Source organism: Patiria miniata, unplaced genomic scaffold (genome assembly GCF_015706575.1).
Source record: "Patiria miniata isolate m_02_andy unplaced genomic scaffold, ASM1570657v1 HiC_scaffold_4, whole genome shotgun sequence".
Classification (NCBI taxonomy): Eukaryota; Metazoa; Echinodermata; class Asteroidea; order Valvatida; family Asterinidae; genus Patiria; species Patiria miniata.
This window is the reverse complement of record NW_024037071.1, coordinates 10907081-10923441: the sequence shown is the minus strand read 5'-3', so window position 1 is coordinate 10923441 and position 16361 is coordinate 10907081. Positions and strand designations below refer to the sequence as shown.

General features: G+C 40.9%; 1 protein-coding gene across 5 annotated transcripts in view; it reads right to left on the bottom strand.

Annotated features, from left to right (window-relative positions):
* LOC119740021 (kinesin-like protein KIF20B) overlaps positions 1-16361 on the bottom strand; it is a 40520-nt gene that overhangs the window by 15249 nt on the left and 8910 nt on the right. For 4 of the 5 annotated variants that reach the window (XM_038215209.1, XM_038215211.1, XM_038215212.1 and 1 more), the window contains exons 7-24: positions 15378-15602; positions 14807-14918; positions 14164-14235; positions 13304-13453; positions 12598-12763; positions 11289-11576; positions 9976-10115; positions 9020-9182; positions 7621-7831; positions 6446-6480; positions 4984-5136; positions 3693-3902; positions 2864-3037; positions 1934-2089; positions 1459-1659; positions 973-1146; positions 681-839; positions 112-270 (exon numbers count right to left, since the gene is read on the bottom strand). In XM_038215209.1, coding sequence (XP_038071137.1) covers positions 112-270; positions 681-839; positions 973-1146; positions 1459-1659; positions 1934-2089; positions 2864-3037; positions 3693-3902; positions 4984-5136; positions 6446-6480; positions 7621-7831; positions 9020-9182; positions 9976-10115; positions 11289-11576; positions 12598-12763; positions 13304-13453; positions 14164-14235; positions 14807-14918; positions 15378-15602 — 2948 coding nt within the window. The remainder of the gene's footprint in view (positions 1-111; positions 271-680; positions 840-972; positions 1147-1458; positions 1660-1933; positions 2090-2863; positions 3038-3692; positions 3903-4983; positions 5137-6445; positions 6481-7620; positions 7832-9019; positions 9183-9975; positions 10116-11288; positions 11577-12597; positions 12764-13303; positions 13454-14163; positions 14236-14806; positions 14919-15377; positions 15603-16361) is intronic. The other variant, XM_038215213.1, reaches the window with a different exon arrangement.

Sequence of the window (16361 nt, the reverse complement as noted above, 5' to 3'; positions counted from 1 at the left end):
ACTTCTCGGTAATGTTCCTTCATGACTTAAAAAAAAAAACTCTAAAACTCCAGTCCAGTCCAAAAAGAAAGTTCTTTTGTCAAGTTACTGTGAGGTATAATATAATTGTACCTCGAGATCCTTGATGCGTTCATCTTTGTCAGTTAACACTTCCTCATTCTGTTTCTGAGAGTCCTCTAGCCGGCCTATTAGCTTTTCAATATCCTGCTCAAGCGTCTTGATGAACTGGTTGGAGTCCTTCAGGCTTGACTTGGATTGGGACAGCTGCGTCTGTAGTTTCCAAAGGAGATGCAAATGGGGAGAGTTGGGGATAATTCAAAACAAATTGTTGCTTATTCCTGGCTTAAGCATTGTAAAAGCGAAAGTTCTTAAAAAACCCTTTCTCAACCTATACGTGGAACTGTATTACAGACTTGCAACTGGGAATTTTGAAAAAAAAAACCAAAAAAAAAAGAGGAAATTCCAAACCGCACAAGACTTTGAACATTATTTTTCAGTTTGTAATGGCATTCATGAGAAGAAAATAAAAAGAAAATTAGTGGATCCGAGGAAAAGTTGCATGCCTTGTATTAACTGTTCGAGAAAACCTCCAAACTCCAGCAACAGATTTCTGATAAGTGACTGCGTAAGACTGAAAGTACCATAGAAACGATACATTTGAAGACCACTGAAATTAGTACCTCAAGATCCTCAATGCGTTTAACTTTCTCATCAAAGGCAGCTTCATTCTGTTTCTGAGACTCTTCCAGCTGGCTTCTGAGCTTGTCAACATTCTGTCCGAGGGTCCTGATGACCTGGTTGGAATCCTTCAGGCTTGACTCTGACTGGGACAGCTGTGTCTTTAGTTCACCAAAAAAAAAATGGAAAGAGATAGAATTAGAGATCATTATAAAAAAGAATGTCACTCAAAACTTCCCTTCGCTTTCACTAATTTAAAAAAAAAACCCAGAAGCTGTCCACTGTGATTATTACCTCAAGATGCTGGATGCGTTCATCTTTCTCGGATGATGCTGACTCACTCTTCTTCTGCGTCTCAAGGAGGGAAGTCATCCTGTGCTCCATCTGTTCAAGGGTATTGACAAGACTGTCCTTTTCCTCATGCCAATTGCTCAATGTCTCCGCTTTGCTGGCCACTTGCATCTTGATCTGGAGGCAAAGTGATGCACGGAAGATGCCCGGTTGTTAACATGAGGTTGCACTAAGACTGCACTTAAGCTAACTCTTAGGCCCAAAGGTTAACTGCAACTTGTTAGCAATTTGGCTTGTATACCTGTCTTTTAAGTATTGTATAGTAAAACTGCATTCTCTAGAACTCCGAAAAATCCTCGCATTCATTTAAATGATTCCAATAAGTTCTCATCTTACGTATTAGACTTTCCATAAACAAAAAAAGAAGAAAAAAAAGAAAACCAAGAAAGAAAACAAATTTCAAAAAAAAAAAAAAAACCCAATGCAAACCTCTTTCTCCAGTGCAGTGACTTTCTCCTGCAGCTTCTTAGCTTGGAGTTTGTCAGGACAATCAACACGATGATTCTTGGACTCAATAAGCTCATTCTGAGAGTCCTCCAGCTGGCTTCTGAGCTTCTCAATGTCCTGCTCCAGGGTCTTGATGACCTGGTTGGAATCCTTCAGGGTGGACTCGGATTCAGATAGCTGGGCCTTAAGTTCAAAAGAAAATGCAAGGTGTTTTTGGAGAACATCGTCAGTCAAGTTCCTGTTTAGCATTTGAAAATGATCTTTCTTTAAAAACAGTCTTCCTCTAAATCTTTTTGCCATGCCAAAGAAAAATGTTCAACCTTAAGTCTGTAAAAAAGTTTTAAAACTATTACGATTTTGTCGAGTAAATACACAAAAAAACCTCATAATTTTTTTTTTTTACATTTAATGCGCTAAGTGAGGAATTTAACACTATTGCCTGTTATATGGTCATTACCTTAAGATCACTGACTTCATTTTGGTCAGCTAACGCTGCCTCATTCTGTTTATGAGAGTCCTCCAACTGGCTTCTGAGCTTGTCATTATCCTGCTCAAGGGCCTCGATGATCAGGTTGGAGTCCTTCAGATTTGACTCTGATTGGGACAGCTGCGTCTTTAATGAAAAAAAAAAAACAAACAAACGCTAAGTGGAAGGGGACTGTTAGTATGATAACACAAGAGATCATCACTCAATTTTTTGCTAAGCATTTTAAAGTGACCTCAGGGGCAAAGCAAACACACTGGGAAGATGGACTATGGCTCAACTCTGTTCCATGTACAATCGTTTCATGCCTTAAGACCACCCAAATCTGTGACCTCACGGTCCTTGCTGTAATGCCACCCCACCATCTCAGGTCTTCAACCACCATCTTCAAGTTCCAGAAAATGAGACCCCTCCCCTCCATCAAAAGATCAATGAAACTAGCCAGTGAGTACTTAAAAAGGTAGAGTAGATCATTTGCAGCTATCTAAAAAGTTACTGACAAAGTAACATTGAAAAGCTTACTTGGTTTAAAGATACTTGGTTTAAAGAAAGTAATCACAATAAACTCCCTGTCAAATTATTCTTTCGGGCATGCTGTCATTTTAAAGAAACCAATAAAAGAAGGCCATTTCCAAAGATGCATCAAGTGACCATTTTTTTGAAATTTCAGTTAGTATTGGTTTGTAATTCAGCGAAACCAAGAATGGGTGCGCGCAAGTGTTGACATGACGCACATACGTGTGCAGTACCTATTACTCATCGGTTTTGTGCATGACATCGCGTAGCTGCAATCGGCTGAATGAGATTCTGCCCAGGAAAACCTCCAATATACAAGCTTAAAGTAATCTTGTATGCCCAAGGAAATAAACATAGATAAGTATTGAGGCCAATTATAATTGTTACCTCCAGATGTTCATTTTGTTGATCTTTTTCAGCCAACACAGCCTCATTGTTTTTCTGAGTCTCAAGAAGGGAAGTCATCCTGTGCTCCATCTGTTCTAGGGCATTGACGAGATTGTCCTTTTCCTCACGCCACTTGTCCAGTGTCTCTTCTTTGCTGGCCACTTGCTCCTGGATCTGGAGGCAAAGTGATGCGGGGAAGATGTGTTACACATTATTTTTGCACTAGCAGTACACAAGGAAAAATGTTGTGTCTTTAACCTATATGCATTCTCAGGGTTCCCACAGAAATCTGAAACACAACATTCCATGGACACAAACTCAGGCTTTGCAAGACCAAGTCCTTTGCTGTTTTGGCATCTTAGGAGCCTATATTGCTCTAGAGGGCAAGAGACGTCACTCCCTTTCAGCCTTCCAGTTTGACACTAAGACCACTGAGCACCTCAAAAGCATCACACCAGTGCACTGAATGTGCAACTAGTTTAGAGCATATGCACACAAAGGAAGTACAGTATTTTCAAACTGGACTGCCATTCACAGATGCTGCGCATCATCACAAATGGTTTTTGTGCAAGATTCCATGTCTTTTCCATGACTTTTTTACTTGAAATATTCCCAGACTTGTCCATGACTTTCCGTGATAGCTTTCAATTCCATGATTTTCCAGGATTATTCCATGAATGTGGAAACCCTGATTTAGATCAGCTTTCAGAAGAAGGCCATTATTTTGATTACCCAATAACTATGAATTACCCAATTTGTTCAATGTGTCCAACAATTGCTACGTACATCAATATTTAATAGATAATTAAACAATAAAACCAAATTTAACCTCTTTCTCCAGTGCAGTGACTTTCTTCTGCAGCTTCTCAGCGTGGAGTTTGTCAGGACAATCAACAGGATGGACCTTTGACTCGCTAAGCTCATTCTCAGAGTCCTCCAGCTGGCGTTTGAGCTTGTCAATGTCCTGCTCAAGGGTCTGGATGACCTGGTAGGTGTCCTTCAGGGTCGACTCTGATTGGGACAGCTGCGTCTGTAGTTTCTAAAGACAAAAAGGTAAGAGTTTGAGGTAATTACAAAGAGAATATCATTGCTCAAATTCTGGTCCAACGACAGAAAGTCATTTTTCTTTCTTTAAAAGGTGGTCCCTCCTCCTCTGCGATGAAAAATATTGTGAATGAACTCGACACCTTTTCAGTTTTTTGAAGTCCAATCCCACGAAGTCGATAGACCTAAGGCATAGTGACTTCACGGCTTTGTTTACATGCCCGCTTACCTATGGGATCTGGGGATGATACTGAATCCTTCCTGCTTGACTACCATAGGAAAATGAACGTGTAAACAAAGCGTGACGTCATTAGTATGTCTAATAGGTCTATTGGACTTACACTTGGTAACAGTTGTCTTCTGTTTGTTGAGGATTGAGTTTGTTTAACAGAATTGGTCTCTACATAGTACCACATGACCACGCAGCATCAGTTAAACGTGATGTTCCGGACTGAAGGGGATACTTGGTATGCATATTTACATTTAAAGTGCGTGATAAATCAAAAAGAGTGTGATGCTACTTGGTGTCAAAATTAGGTCAGGAATTTTTTTCAATAATGAGACAGAATTAAATTCCATTGCTAGTACACAAACGGATAGAGTATTATATGTTTCTCTGGAATAGACTATCAATGAAGCCATGCTCCATGATGTGATGAATTACAGTTGTGATTGACATCCAACATGCGTGTACAAATATCCGACATGTGTGCACGCGTGTCTGGACCATACATTACAGCATATTAGAGAGGCGCGCATATCATTGTGTGTGTACCGGCCCAGTGGGCGGGGCATAATGGGTTTGTCTGTTGTGGCAAATGCGGCAATAGAAGTACATGAATGCTTTCTCAATATTACATACATGTAAATCGATATTTATAATATTCAAGGAAGAATGCAAAATTAAACAAGGGGTAAGTCAAGATTTTACCTTTTCTAAACTCACAAAACCCTCTTAAACCTTGAAAACCTCAACGTGTTTGCCTTGTCCAACTGTTGAATTTTGCATTCTCCCCTGAAATAAATCTGAAAATGCCTCTTTTCCTCTTTTATTTAGAATTCAAGAGTCTACTTACCTCAGTGAGACCTAGTTGTTGCTGCAAGCGGCGGTTGGCGTCCTCCAATTCCTCATTGGTGTCCTCCAGTTCCTCAATGGCGTGACTCTTCAGGGCCAGGCTTCTCTCATATTCAGCGGCAACCTTCTCCTTGTCACTTGTCTCCTGCTCCAACTTGAATCATGAATGAGAATTCAGTGTCACAAGCGTCCGTTCATTGTAGAAAACAGAAGGAAATGTGTTTGGATTGGTTATTTTTTTCTGTTAATACATGTATAATAAATATTAAATCCAATTTATTTAAACTGCAAAACAAATGGGTCATTCCATAAATGTAGTGTCCAATATGTGACATGTTAACCTTGGAACTTTGTAATTTTTCTTTCAAGTGTCATTAAAGGGAAAATACAACATTTGCAAACATCAAAAAATAAAACTACCAAATCATTTTGAAATACCTTGCTGGACTGTTAATGAATGACAGTGTAAAGCATCCTGTAAAATCGTGGCACCTGGTATACTGTCATTTTCAAGAAAAGTGGTATTTTTGTATCAATTTCCAACGCTGGTCGGCCGACCAGCGTTGGAAAAAACTGGCTTTTTTCCAAATACTGGCCCCAATTGACCATCGCACTTGTTTGCAATCGATTACACACCTATGAACGGGTACAAGCCAGCTAGACTGGTTCCCTGACCTTACAATACCTCAATGTATGTAAACTGCTCTGTTTCTTCTTAAATGGAGTCAGGGAACCAGACTACAGGAAAATGATTGTTTTTCTTGGTTTTTATAGCATTTTTGAACCCAAAACCTCAAAAAAGTCAGTGTAACTATATTTGCTATATATTTCCAACCCCCCAATTCCATCCATTTCTGAAAATTACAGCAAAAGCAAATGATGTATATTCCCTTTAAGAGTGACTTCATATTTTTTCTTAATTGTTTGGTAGGAAGTTTGATATTCATAATCATTCTTGGAGGACAACTGCATTAAGCCCGGTTCATACTTCATGCGAAAGCAAGTGCGAAGCGAAAGTCATATTGTAAACAATGGCTTCGAACATATTGCTGACACCACAAATTTCGCTTCGCTTACACTTTCGCATGAAGTATAAACCGGGCTTTAAGGAGTGTATCTAGAATTAAAAAAATCATACGTGTCAGATGCAACAGAAACAGGGAAAAACTCTGCGGACCCCAAATTGAAAGAATCACCCGATTGGATTATCTATTTCCTTACTCAAAGGTTGTAAAATTGTGCAGCTCTGGTGTAAATCCAAACATTATACAAAATCACAATAGTTTCACTGGAGGAGATTTAATTTGTATACTTGATAATGTGCTTTCTACATCGCGCTTGCAGCATCCAAAATAATGATACTAAATACTGGAAATGAAATAAACATTCTTAATTACCACTAAGCACAAATAAATATTCTTTATGACCACGAAGCACTTCATGTTGTTGTTTGCGGTACACACCTTTTGTCTGGAGTCTTTGTGAATGTCTTCCAGTTCTGAAACGGAAACATTAAAATTAACATCTCAGTACCATAAGGGTAAATGGGGGGGGGGGGGGGGAGGAAGGCAAATGGTCCTGTAATCTAAGTAAAGTGGTTGGAAATATAATTAACAACATCTGACATTTGTTTTAATTGGAAATAATTTATGTTTTCAAGCTTTAAAGATCCGCGTGTTGAATTGACCTGATATTTTCAAAGCAAATTTCTTGTGGGGCAAAATAAACTCTCATTACATATCAATCCACAACACTGACAAGAGGAGACCGCCAACCATGAAATACTATTGAGAATAATGTCCAGAATTTTTCTTCAGAGAGGAACAGCACTCAATAGGGGCCACAGTATTGAAGCTATTTCACACTTCATACAGGCAAAATGCAAAGTGAATTTGACGTAGAGAAACATTCACAGTAAAATATTCTACATTGTTATTTATAACAGGCTTCCAGCGGTAAAAGTAAATCAGCGTAGTGTATACTTTCGTAAATGGTACCCGGATGACAGCAATAATTTATTATGTCAGTAAAAGTACCAGGATGAGGGCAATATTACTTTTGATATTGCCCTCATCCGGGCATATTCGCACGATCAAGAGCGTAGAAACTCAGTTGTCAACCAGTCAACATAGCGCTGCGGGCGGTACCGTCGTACGCAGACGCGCAGCATGGTATATGCGCACTGTTGTCAACAACCACAATGGCAGCTTCATGAGGCGCAAAAGTTGTTTTGGTAAGTGAAGACCATAAGAAAAAATAAAGACAGTGTCTTGAAAGGTATTTCTTGCAAATGAAGTCGGCCTGATATAAATAATATTATTGGATGGCTTTTTTTTTTTCAGAGGATACAAGAATATATATAGCACTCACTACGACAATATTGCACTCGTCAACTAGTGTTATATTGTTATAGCTCATGCAATATTTTCTTGAATCCCCTCAAAGCTATAATATAGATGAATCCAGGCACATGATCACTGAACACTGTACACACCCCCTTCAGTGGCGAAAGCATTATGCATACTACTGTGCAACGCTACTGCCCCATGACCGATTATCTGCACAATAGCTAGCACAATGATTTCGCCATTGAAGGGGGTCTTCCTGATAGAATTGATAGCGTGAGTGGATTGGCCACCTTGTATTTTATGGAGCAATGCGTCCAACTTCTCATCTTTGGCACATAGCTTAGCCTCAGCCTCCCTCAGGGCCTGCTTGCTCTCCTCTGTCAACCTCTGCAGCTCCGTCAACGTCTCGTCCTGCGAGCTCATCTTCTCGTGGCTCTCTTCAAGAGCCTCTTTCAGCGTCTCAATGTCTTGGCGCAGGCCTTCATTTATCTTCTCCTGGTTCTGAATTGAGATTGCAAAACAGCAACGTGGTCGATGGGATACTAAAACTATTATTTCGGAACAACTCCTTTAGAAATACGGACAATGTGTACAAGTAAAGATTCACAAACTTGCTGGGATGGGACTCGAACCCGTAATCTCTTACACAAGGAGCCTCAACCAAAGCAAAGGAAGCTCTAGGGAGGCAGATTGACACTTCATTGCCATTGAATGCACAAAGACGATAGGTTTATACATGAGTTTGTGCACATTCAAAATACAATTAGGCAGTGCACACACATGCAAAGTGTTCTACTGACTTGAGTTCTCGTAACAAAGTACCATCTAATGTTCATGAAATGAGTACACATCCTTGCTAGCCCGGGTAGTTCAATTCTTGTGCGTCGTTAGACTACCCTGGCAAACCAAGTCCACACTATTTACTATTTTAACACTCGTCGTCAGTCAGTCAGATTCTCGAGATCGGACATCCGTGGACTTTCGTTGCACTTCCACGTAGCAACAGCGCAAAGGGGAAAACAAACACAGGCAAAAAGGGAAGTGAAGCTATGCTGCAATGAAGTACAGCGACATTTTAGATTTCGCATCAGATTTCGTGGTTTTGACGCCAATATTGTCAAAACTTGAAACATCAAAGATGGTTAAAAGTTGCTGTGTATTCCACATACTGATAACTCATTTCAGGAGTCAACAACACTTCGAAAATACAATGAAAGAAGCGAGAGAATTAAAGAAATGAGTGAAAATTCATATTAATACGGCGATCTATGCATGACTCAGTACGTACACGTGGCTTTGTTTTCCCCATTGACGTCATGCTGACCTCAAGAATTGTTTGTGTTGCCTTCGTGACGTTTCTCCTGGCGTAATCTTTAAACTGTCAATCTTAGACGATTTACAGTCTTTGGTAGTAAACGAGGTATCAAAATGTAGCTAACAAAATTCCCCAAAGGTCTATGTATATGACGTTATCGTAAGATGATCAGATTCAAAATTATGAACCCTCCAATGAGTATGGACTTTCTTTTTTTGCTGTGTTTAGTAGATATATGTACTCGCTTTGTCAGGGTACCGTCTTAGTATGTTCAAGAGTAAGACTACCCTGGCTAGCGAGGATATGAGTACATAGCATTAGTACATTAACTTGTTGGTTTTCTGTTCCCTTTCAACCACCTTAGATTTCATTACCTGGACTTTTGTCTGCTCTGCATGAAGGAGAAGACTTGACACGTATTCCTCTTCGTCGTCAGGGCGCGGCCTCTTACGCGTAGTCTTGACCGATTTCTCGTACATTTCTAGTCGCTTTTCAAACATCTCTTCTGTGGTGAGACGCTCTTTCTCCAGCTGGTCCCTGAAAAGAGAAATTCAATCAATTTTATTACCTTTTGGATTAATTGCGTTCCAGTTTTTGTCAACTGATGCAGAAACATTATGTTCATTGGATATGCTTGCTTCATAGCATCTTTGAACACAAGTGCCTAGTGGCATGTATTTACGGGCAGTATGGGAACAGGGTGCGCTACTGAAGTAAAACACGGGTGCCCTATAAGCATAAAAGAAACCCAACCCAAAATGTCAAATCCCGGAAGTTGTCTACAGAGCTTTTTAGCTTAACACTTTTGCGAGCGTCATCTGTCCCGCATAAAAATGCACATAAACGTACCATCTGTATTGGTTTTCCATGTACCCCAGTTTCGTTTTGAAAAGTCCCAACAAATGGCATTCACAACCTTCCTTTTTCATTGTCTGAAAAGTTACTAAGTGACTGGTAAAGTTAGTTACGGTTACCCGATTCTATAATCTGGAACCAGTTTCTGACATCAGCGGTTGGGTAACCTGGTACCCAGTTCTAATGTACGCTCCCACAAGTGCCCCTGTTTACAGTGTCAAAGACAGAGTAAAGGCAGTTTGTGAATGCTGGGCCAATGCTATTGTGATTGCCAATGATGCTAGTTTACGCACATTCATGAATATCATAACTTTAAGCTATATCAACAAAGTACACAAAGCCCCTTAACTAGCCACACAATGCCATTGACTCTACCATCACCATCATCATCAGCCCAACCATAAACTCCCTTTCGTCACAAATATCATTCTTATACTTGTCCTTATTCAACTCTCACTACATTGTAATGTCTTACTTGTAGTCTCCCTCTATCTGGACCAGCTGCTGGGCCATCTCCTGACAGACTTCCTCCCGGATCTGCACCTCCAACATCATCATCCTTTTCTTCTCCTCAATCAACTGTGTCTTCAGCATCTCAACCAGGTTGATTAATGCCTGCAGAGGGTGCGAAATGAAAAGTTTAGAAATAAAAGACAAAACAGTCGGTGAAGTGCAAATCCCATAATTAAGATTTACCTTACTTACAATGGGGGAGTTTTGTCTAGTGGTTAGTGTTTGGGACTCATGATCAGAGGGTCAGGGGTTCGAATGCAGCTGCTGGTCATATGATGTGTCCCTGGGCAAGCTGCTTCATCCTCACTTGCCTCTCTTCAGGAGTATAAATGGGTACTGCGATGGACTAGCATCCCATCCAGGGGGAATAGAAATATTCTCAGTCATTTCATATTACTGAAACCGGAGAGAACTGCTGGCCACATTGGCTCATGACGGACTTTACTTACTTAAGAGGCAGTATTCTACTATGACAAAAGGCCAGCTGACCCTGGAATCTCAGTGGTCATGTGGTAGATGTCTGCACTAGTCAGCACGAGTTTGTGGGTTCGAGCCCCACAAAGAGCACTAAATGAATTTTCCTCGTGCAAGCTCTTTCATGGAACTGCATACACAGTGCTGATGAAAACATTGTTGGTGAGACCAACACTCAGAATTCAAATTTACTTCTATCTTGAGGCAACTTTCATCACGCCGGCTACATGAGGAACATTTCATACACAATGACTTACTGAAGAGCATAATGGCATTATGTTTATTGTTTTTCACAGAGCGAAATGAATCCTCACTTACCGATTGTGCCTTTTGGTTTTAGATGAATTGATTTACTTTTTGCATCAATCTGAATACAAACGCAGACGTGCAAGTTTAAAAGTAAAGACTGTCATGAGCCAATGTGGCCCATCAGGCTGGCGTTTATCTCCGGTTTCAGTAGCATGAAACAACTGAGAATATTTCTACTCCCCCTGGATGGGATGCTAGTCCATCGCAGATTACTCCCCAGCTAGAGAGGCAAGTGGGGGTGAAGTGGCTTGCCAATGAACACAACATATGGCCAGCAGCTGGATTGGAACCCCTGACCCTATGATCATGAGTCAAAAACCCTAACCACTAGCCGCATTCCCTTACAGATGTGCAAATAGCTCTACAAAATTTTGAGCTTTCCACAGGTCTGTACATAAACATGGATGTGGCGAGAGAGATGTATTGTCAAGGAAAAGAAAACTCTTGACATTCAATACAGCTCTTCCGTCCTGTCCCCAGCCCAAGACTTACAGCTCTGGACTCCTCATTCACCATGGACTCCCTTGGTGTCCTCTCTCCATCTTCCTCCTCCTCGTCATCCTCCTCATCATCTTCATCTTCCTCGAAGGACTCATCGACAGTCGTTAGGTCCAGGTTGGAGTCTAGCTGGGGGCCGGGTGTGGCCCAAGCCACCGACGCCCTGTTACGAGACAGCGACTGCCGAAGGGCCAGGGAGAGGGCGCGGGAGGAGGCCAGTTTGGGCCCGCCTGCTGCGGGGACCTTCCACTTGTTGTCCAGCTTGGAGGTCACTGTGGTCACCTGTTGAGTTAATTAACAGACTGTTAATTTTATTCACATCTCAAATATAAAGCTCAATTAAAAGCAATGCAGCCAAGTAAAATCACCAGCCAAACACGCGTTTCACAGAAAAGGATGGACAATGGCAAAGGAATGGTTTTTGACTAATTAAGTGCAAACCCGACCGCAAACCGAAATGGTTTGTCCATTTTTTCAGTCGGGTCGGGTTGGGTTCGGTTTTGCATTTACATTTTCGGGTCGGTTTAGCCATCTTTTGAAAAAAACAAAATAAACCGAAACAGTTGTGAAATTCAGGTGATGCAATAGTATTGACAGTCACTGTGACCGCAGCCCATTGTGTGGTGTGGCCACCGAGCGCACTATCAAGTTCCCACGGTATTAATTTTCTCCAGACGGATCAGGACTGACAGTGAAATAGATACATTGTAACAGTTTTCATGATACCGCGTGGTGATACCATGCGTTAGATCAATAAGCGGAGTTACTCTCGATCAACCCACTGAGTATGACAGAGAGAGAGACAATGGTTTTGCAAAAGAATTCATGCCAAAGAAGTGTTCCTTTTGTCCAAGCCAGATGTTCTTTTTTGGGGGGTCGGTTCGGGTCAGTTTTACCTTATTTTTTGCCGGGTTGGGTCGGTTTGAGGGAGTTAAGATCGGTTTCAGTTTGGATTCAGTTTATATCTCTAATGTTTCGGGTAGGTTTGGCATGACCATGCTTTATGTTAAGGCTGGGTGGGATTTCTTTACTTTTGAAAATAGTCTTGATTAATTTTGACTGAAAGGACTACTTGGCACAGAATGTATGCTTGCATTGGAGGGTTAATCAAGTTATAAACCCTGACGCTTGGATTCCAGCAGAATGGTTTAAAAAAAGGTGAAAGAAAGATAAAGAAAGTAAACCAAACATTCTGCTGGGATTGAAAATCCCAGGCTCTGTATAATCTGTATGTTTCAGCACTCAGTTTGTAGCAGCTTTTCACCACAAATTAATTGTAGTCATCAAAAATTCAAATCCATACCTGTTTTGCTATTGCCGAGAATTTCAAGACTTGGAGGGTCTCATCGAAGCCCGAGGCACACTGGTTGACGTTGACAACCATTGAAGCCTTGCCTTTACCCATGAAGAAACTCTGAAACAATCGTGTGAGCTTGCTCTCCCTAAACGGGATAATCTTTGGATTGGATCTGAAACAAAAAATGATAAAAAAATCCCATTGGTTTATAAAGTTGTTTGATTGTTCAAAACTGATTCTTGAGATGACCTTATGTTTGCAAAGATTTTAAATTTTTTCCGCTTGTAAACAATTTGTTGTACTTTAATTAAAGGCTGGCTCATACTTCATGCGAATACAAATACGAAGTTAATTTCGACGTCAGGAAATATTTACTGACATGAAATTCACTGGAGTTGAAATGTGTTCTACTTTTGGGAATTCGCAGCGCAAATACTGCATTTACGGGGAATCGGATACAGATTAAAAAAAAAAACAAGGGTACCTCTTAAAACTGGCATGGAACTGGAAGACTGCCAAATATTATGCTTCATCACATACACAGGGGTTGTACAGGATTCCATGACTTTTTCGTTACTTTTCTTGGAATATCCGTTTTTCACGACTCCTTGTAAAACAACAGAACTCCTTGACTTTTGAGGATTTTCCAGGAATTTAGTTCCTGACTGTGGGAATCCTGAATGAGCATGAAATGAGGAAACTAGCGACTTACTTTGGGTGATTCTGGTTGTATCTTAGTGTGTGTATACATTTGCCGAGTGTCAGCAATGACGTGTTGATGTTTCCTGCTTCTTTGAGGCGATCACCGGTGTTTTGGGTACGAGTGTACCGCTCCGATCCCGCCAGGTCACAGAATGAGAGCCTAGAAAGAGAAGGAAAGCCGTTAAAGATGGGAGTTATTCAGACTGAAACACCAAGTGCAGAAAAAATATGCCCGGACTCTTTCTTTCACTAACAAAGTTCTCCAAAATTTCCTCAGTATTTCTCTGGAAGCAAAGTTTGAAGTCTGAATTCAAATTTGAAAGGAGACTTTTTCTTTAAGATTTCGCACCAGTGAGTTGAGCCAAGTGATTAATGTTGAAGCCTTAACAGACTAGGTTGGTACGTACATGTCTAAATTTTTCAGTAGTCTGGTGTCATGACAGTGAAAATGTATTGTAAATGCAGGCTTGGTACCATGCAAAGTACTGACAGTCCTGAAGTTTCAGACTAGGCATTATTTACAAAATTCAGTCCCACATGGCAGTATGGTTTTATTTGCAAGTGATAGCCTATTGCAATATAGTTAAACTTGAAATCAAAAGGGATGCCCTCACAACTTTGTAGTTTTGCTAAATTTCACTGACAATGGATCAGTGCTGTAAGTTGGTTGAGTAGTTTTCCAATTTACTCTTTTGAGGTGTAAACACAATCCCTTTTGCGGCAAGTGTGGTAGAAACATTTAGTTACATTTTGTGGATTACAAACAAAATGTACAAAACAAAGTAACTGAGCATTTATAGTGCAAGTATGGATACTACAACACTGTAGAGAATTCAAGTGGACCCTGACATATTGAGGGAATGTACTCACTGACTGACTCTGGCGACATGTGGGTTCTCCACGTCCACCACTCTCAGGATCTTGATACTGAAGATGCAGTGACTGAGGGACAAATTCAACAACAAAATGAAGTCATTTTTATTCATTACAAGGTTCAACAAAGAAATTGCCTGCAGCAGGATTGGAACCTGCAATCCCTGGGATGCTGTACCAATGCTCTACCAAGTGAGTCATCCAAGCTTTGTCAGTGGTCTGCCAAACTGTTGATCTATTTGATGAGGGGCTGATTTCACGAAACTCATCTTAGGACTTAAAGACGAGTCCCCGCTCTAAGATCGATCTTAGCTCAGACGCGTCCTGAGACCGATTTCACTAAACCCATCTTAAAGCTACAGTCCATCATTTGCAGCTATCCAAAAAGTATTAAACTGGCGTAATTATTGTTGAAAAACATACTTGGTTGAAAGATAGTAAGGGGACTAAACTCCCTGTGATTTTGAAGAAATCAACGAAAGAAGGCCTTTCCAACTGTGCGCCTTAAGTCTTGGCACGACGCACACACGCTTGCTATAATTCGTCGGATCCATGGAAAAAAGTATGTTGGAAAAATAAAGCAAAAACAAGAATGAGGATTGATTACAACTCATGCAGGAGATGATGCCATACAATGTACCTGCGACTGGAGCAATGGTTGAGCTTGGTGGCTGCCATGCTTAGATTCTGCTGGCCAATCTTGAGGATTTTGTAGGCCTCGTCAGCACTCTGCACAGAGATTTCCTTCAATCCTTCACACAAACAGACAAGACCGAGGTTAAAGGGTTAACAGGCAGGTAACGAGGAAGTAACAGGAGAAAATGACAAGTTGTAGAAGACTTTATGGAGTGTTTTCAAGTTTGAATGACATAAAGGTGAAGTGAAAAACGAGAAAATCATGCAGGTACACTAAAAGAGAAAAAAAGATCCCTAATTCTAAACCACTTTCCTGGCTTGTATCATCAAAACTACCCTAACAGATAGATTAAGAAAGGAACAAGTAAAGGAACAAAAGAAAGAACAAACTAATACATGAACAAAATTCACAAACAAACCAGCCAACCAATAAACAAACACACATCAAAATGCAAGCTTGTTGAATCTTTTCCAGCAAGAGAGTTAGAAATGAATAAATGGACTTAATCTCGTGCAAGTGTTCAGTGCTATTCAGAAATGTTCAATACTTTGTCATCAACACTGTGAAGTCTTACCTTTGATGTATATTTGCCCGTTTTTATCCTCGGAAAATTTGAGGGGTTGCCTGCGGACTTTCTTGGCCTTCGGTATTGCTTCCAGTAGGTCATAGATGTACTCATTGTAGACTTCGGCAAATGAAACCCAGACGGAGAATTTCAGGGGACCCTGGGCCTCCACATCAACTGACGTGTCGTCAGGAATACGGCTGTTGATGTCATCAAGAACGTTGGGCATGCTTGCTGGAGACGAAAGAGTCAGTCAGGACAAATGTCATGTTAAAAATGTCTTAAATGACTGCAATTGCTTGAATGTAAAAGCACTGTATTCTCCGTGATGTCTGAAGGCCGGTTCATACTTCATGTGAAGCGAAGTTGACGTCAGAAAGCATTCGCTGCGGGAGTTGAAATGTGTTCAACTTTTGCAAATTTGCAGCGTGTAAACTTGCCCTGACGTCACAAACTCGCGTTCGCACCGAGTATGAACCGGATTGCTCAGATGGGATTCAAAAGCCAACAACCTCCTGCTCGGGTAATTAAAATCTGGTGAAACAGCTGGTGCATGCATCATTATCAAATCAGCTGACAGGTAGTTGACTCAACAATGATTTTAAATAGGTCGTATTCAATTTTTTATGGGAGATCGGGAGCCAACTATATCGGGGGGAGGGGGGGGGGGGGGGGACGGATGGACGTTCTAGCGGATGGGAGTTCCAGAGTACTTGCATTGTTGTCCTTTTATCCCTTTTTCTAAAGATTTCACTTGGAGGTACCTCCAACAAAGGACAGGTACCCCACAAGTGCTGGTAAGTACGGACGGACAGACAGACGACGACTACGACAATATGGGCGATTCCCAGACAAACTAGACTGGACAAAGTAGCAATTTTAAGTGTCCTACGCTGCGAATGTGTCGATTGTCTCCCACAATGCATTGTGAAAAATTTACTCTCTGTGGCAACCTCTTGGCGGCGCACTGTATTTGGAATCACTCGTATTGAT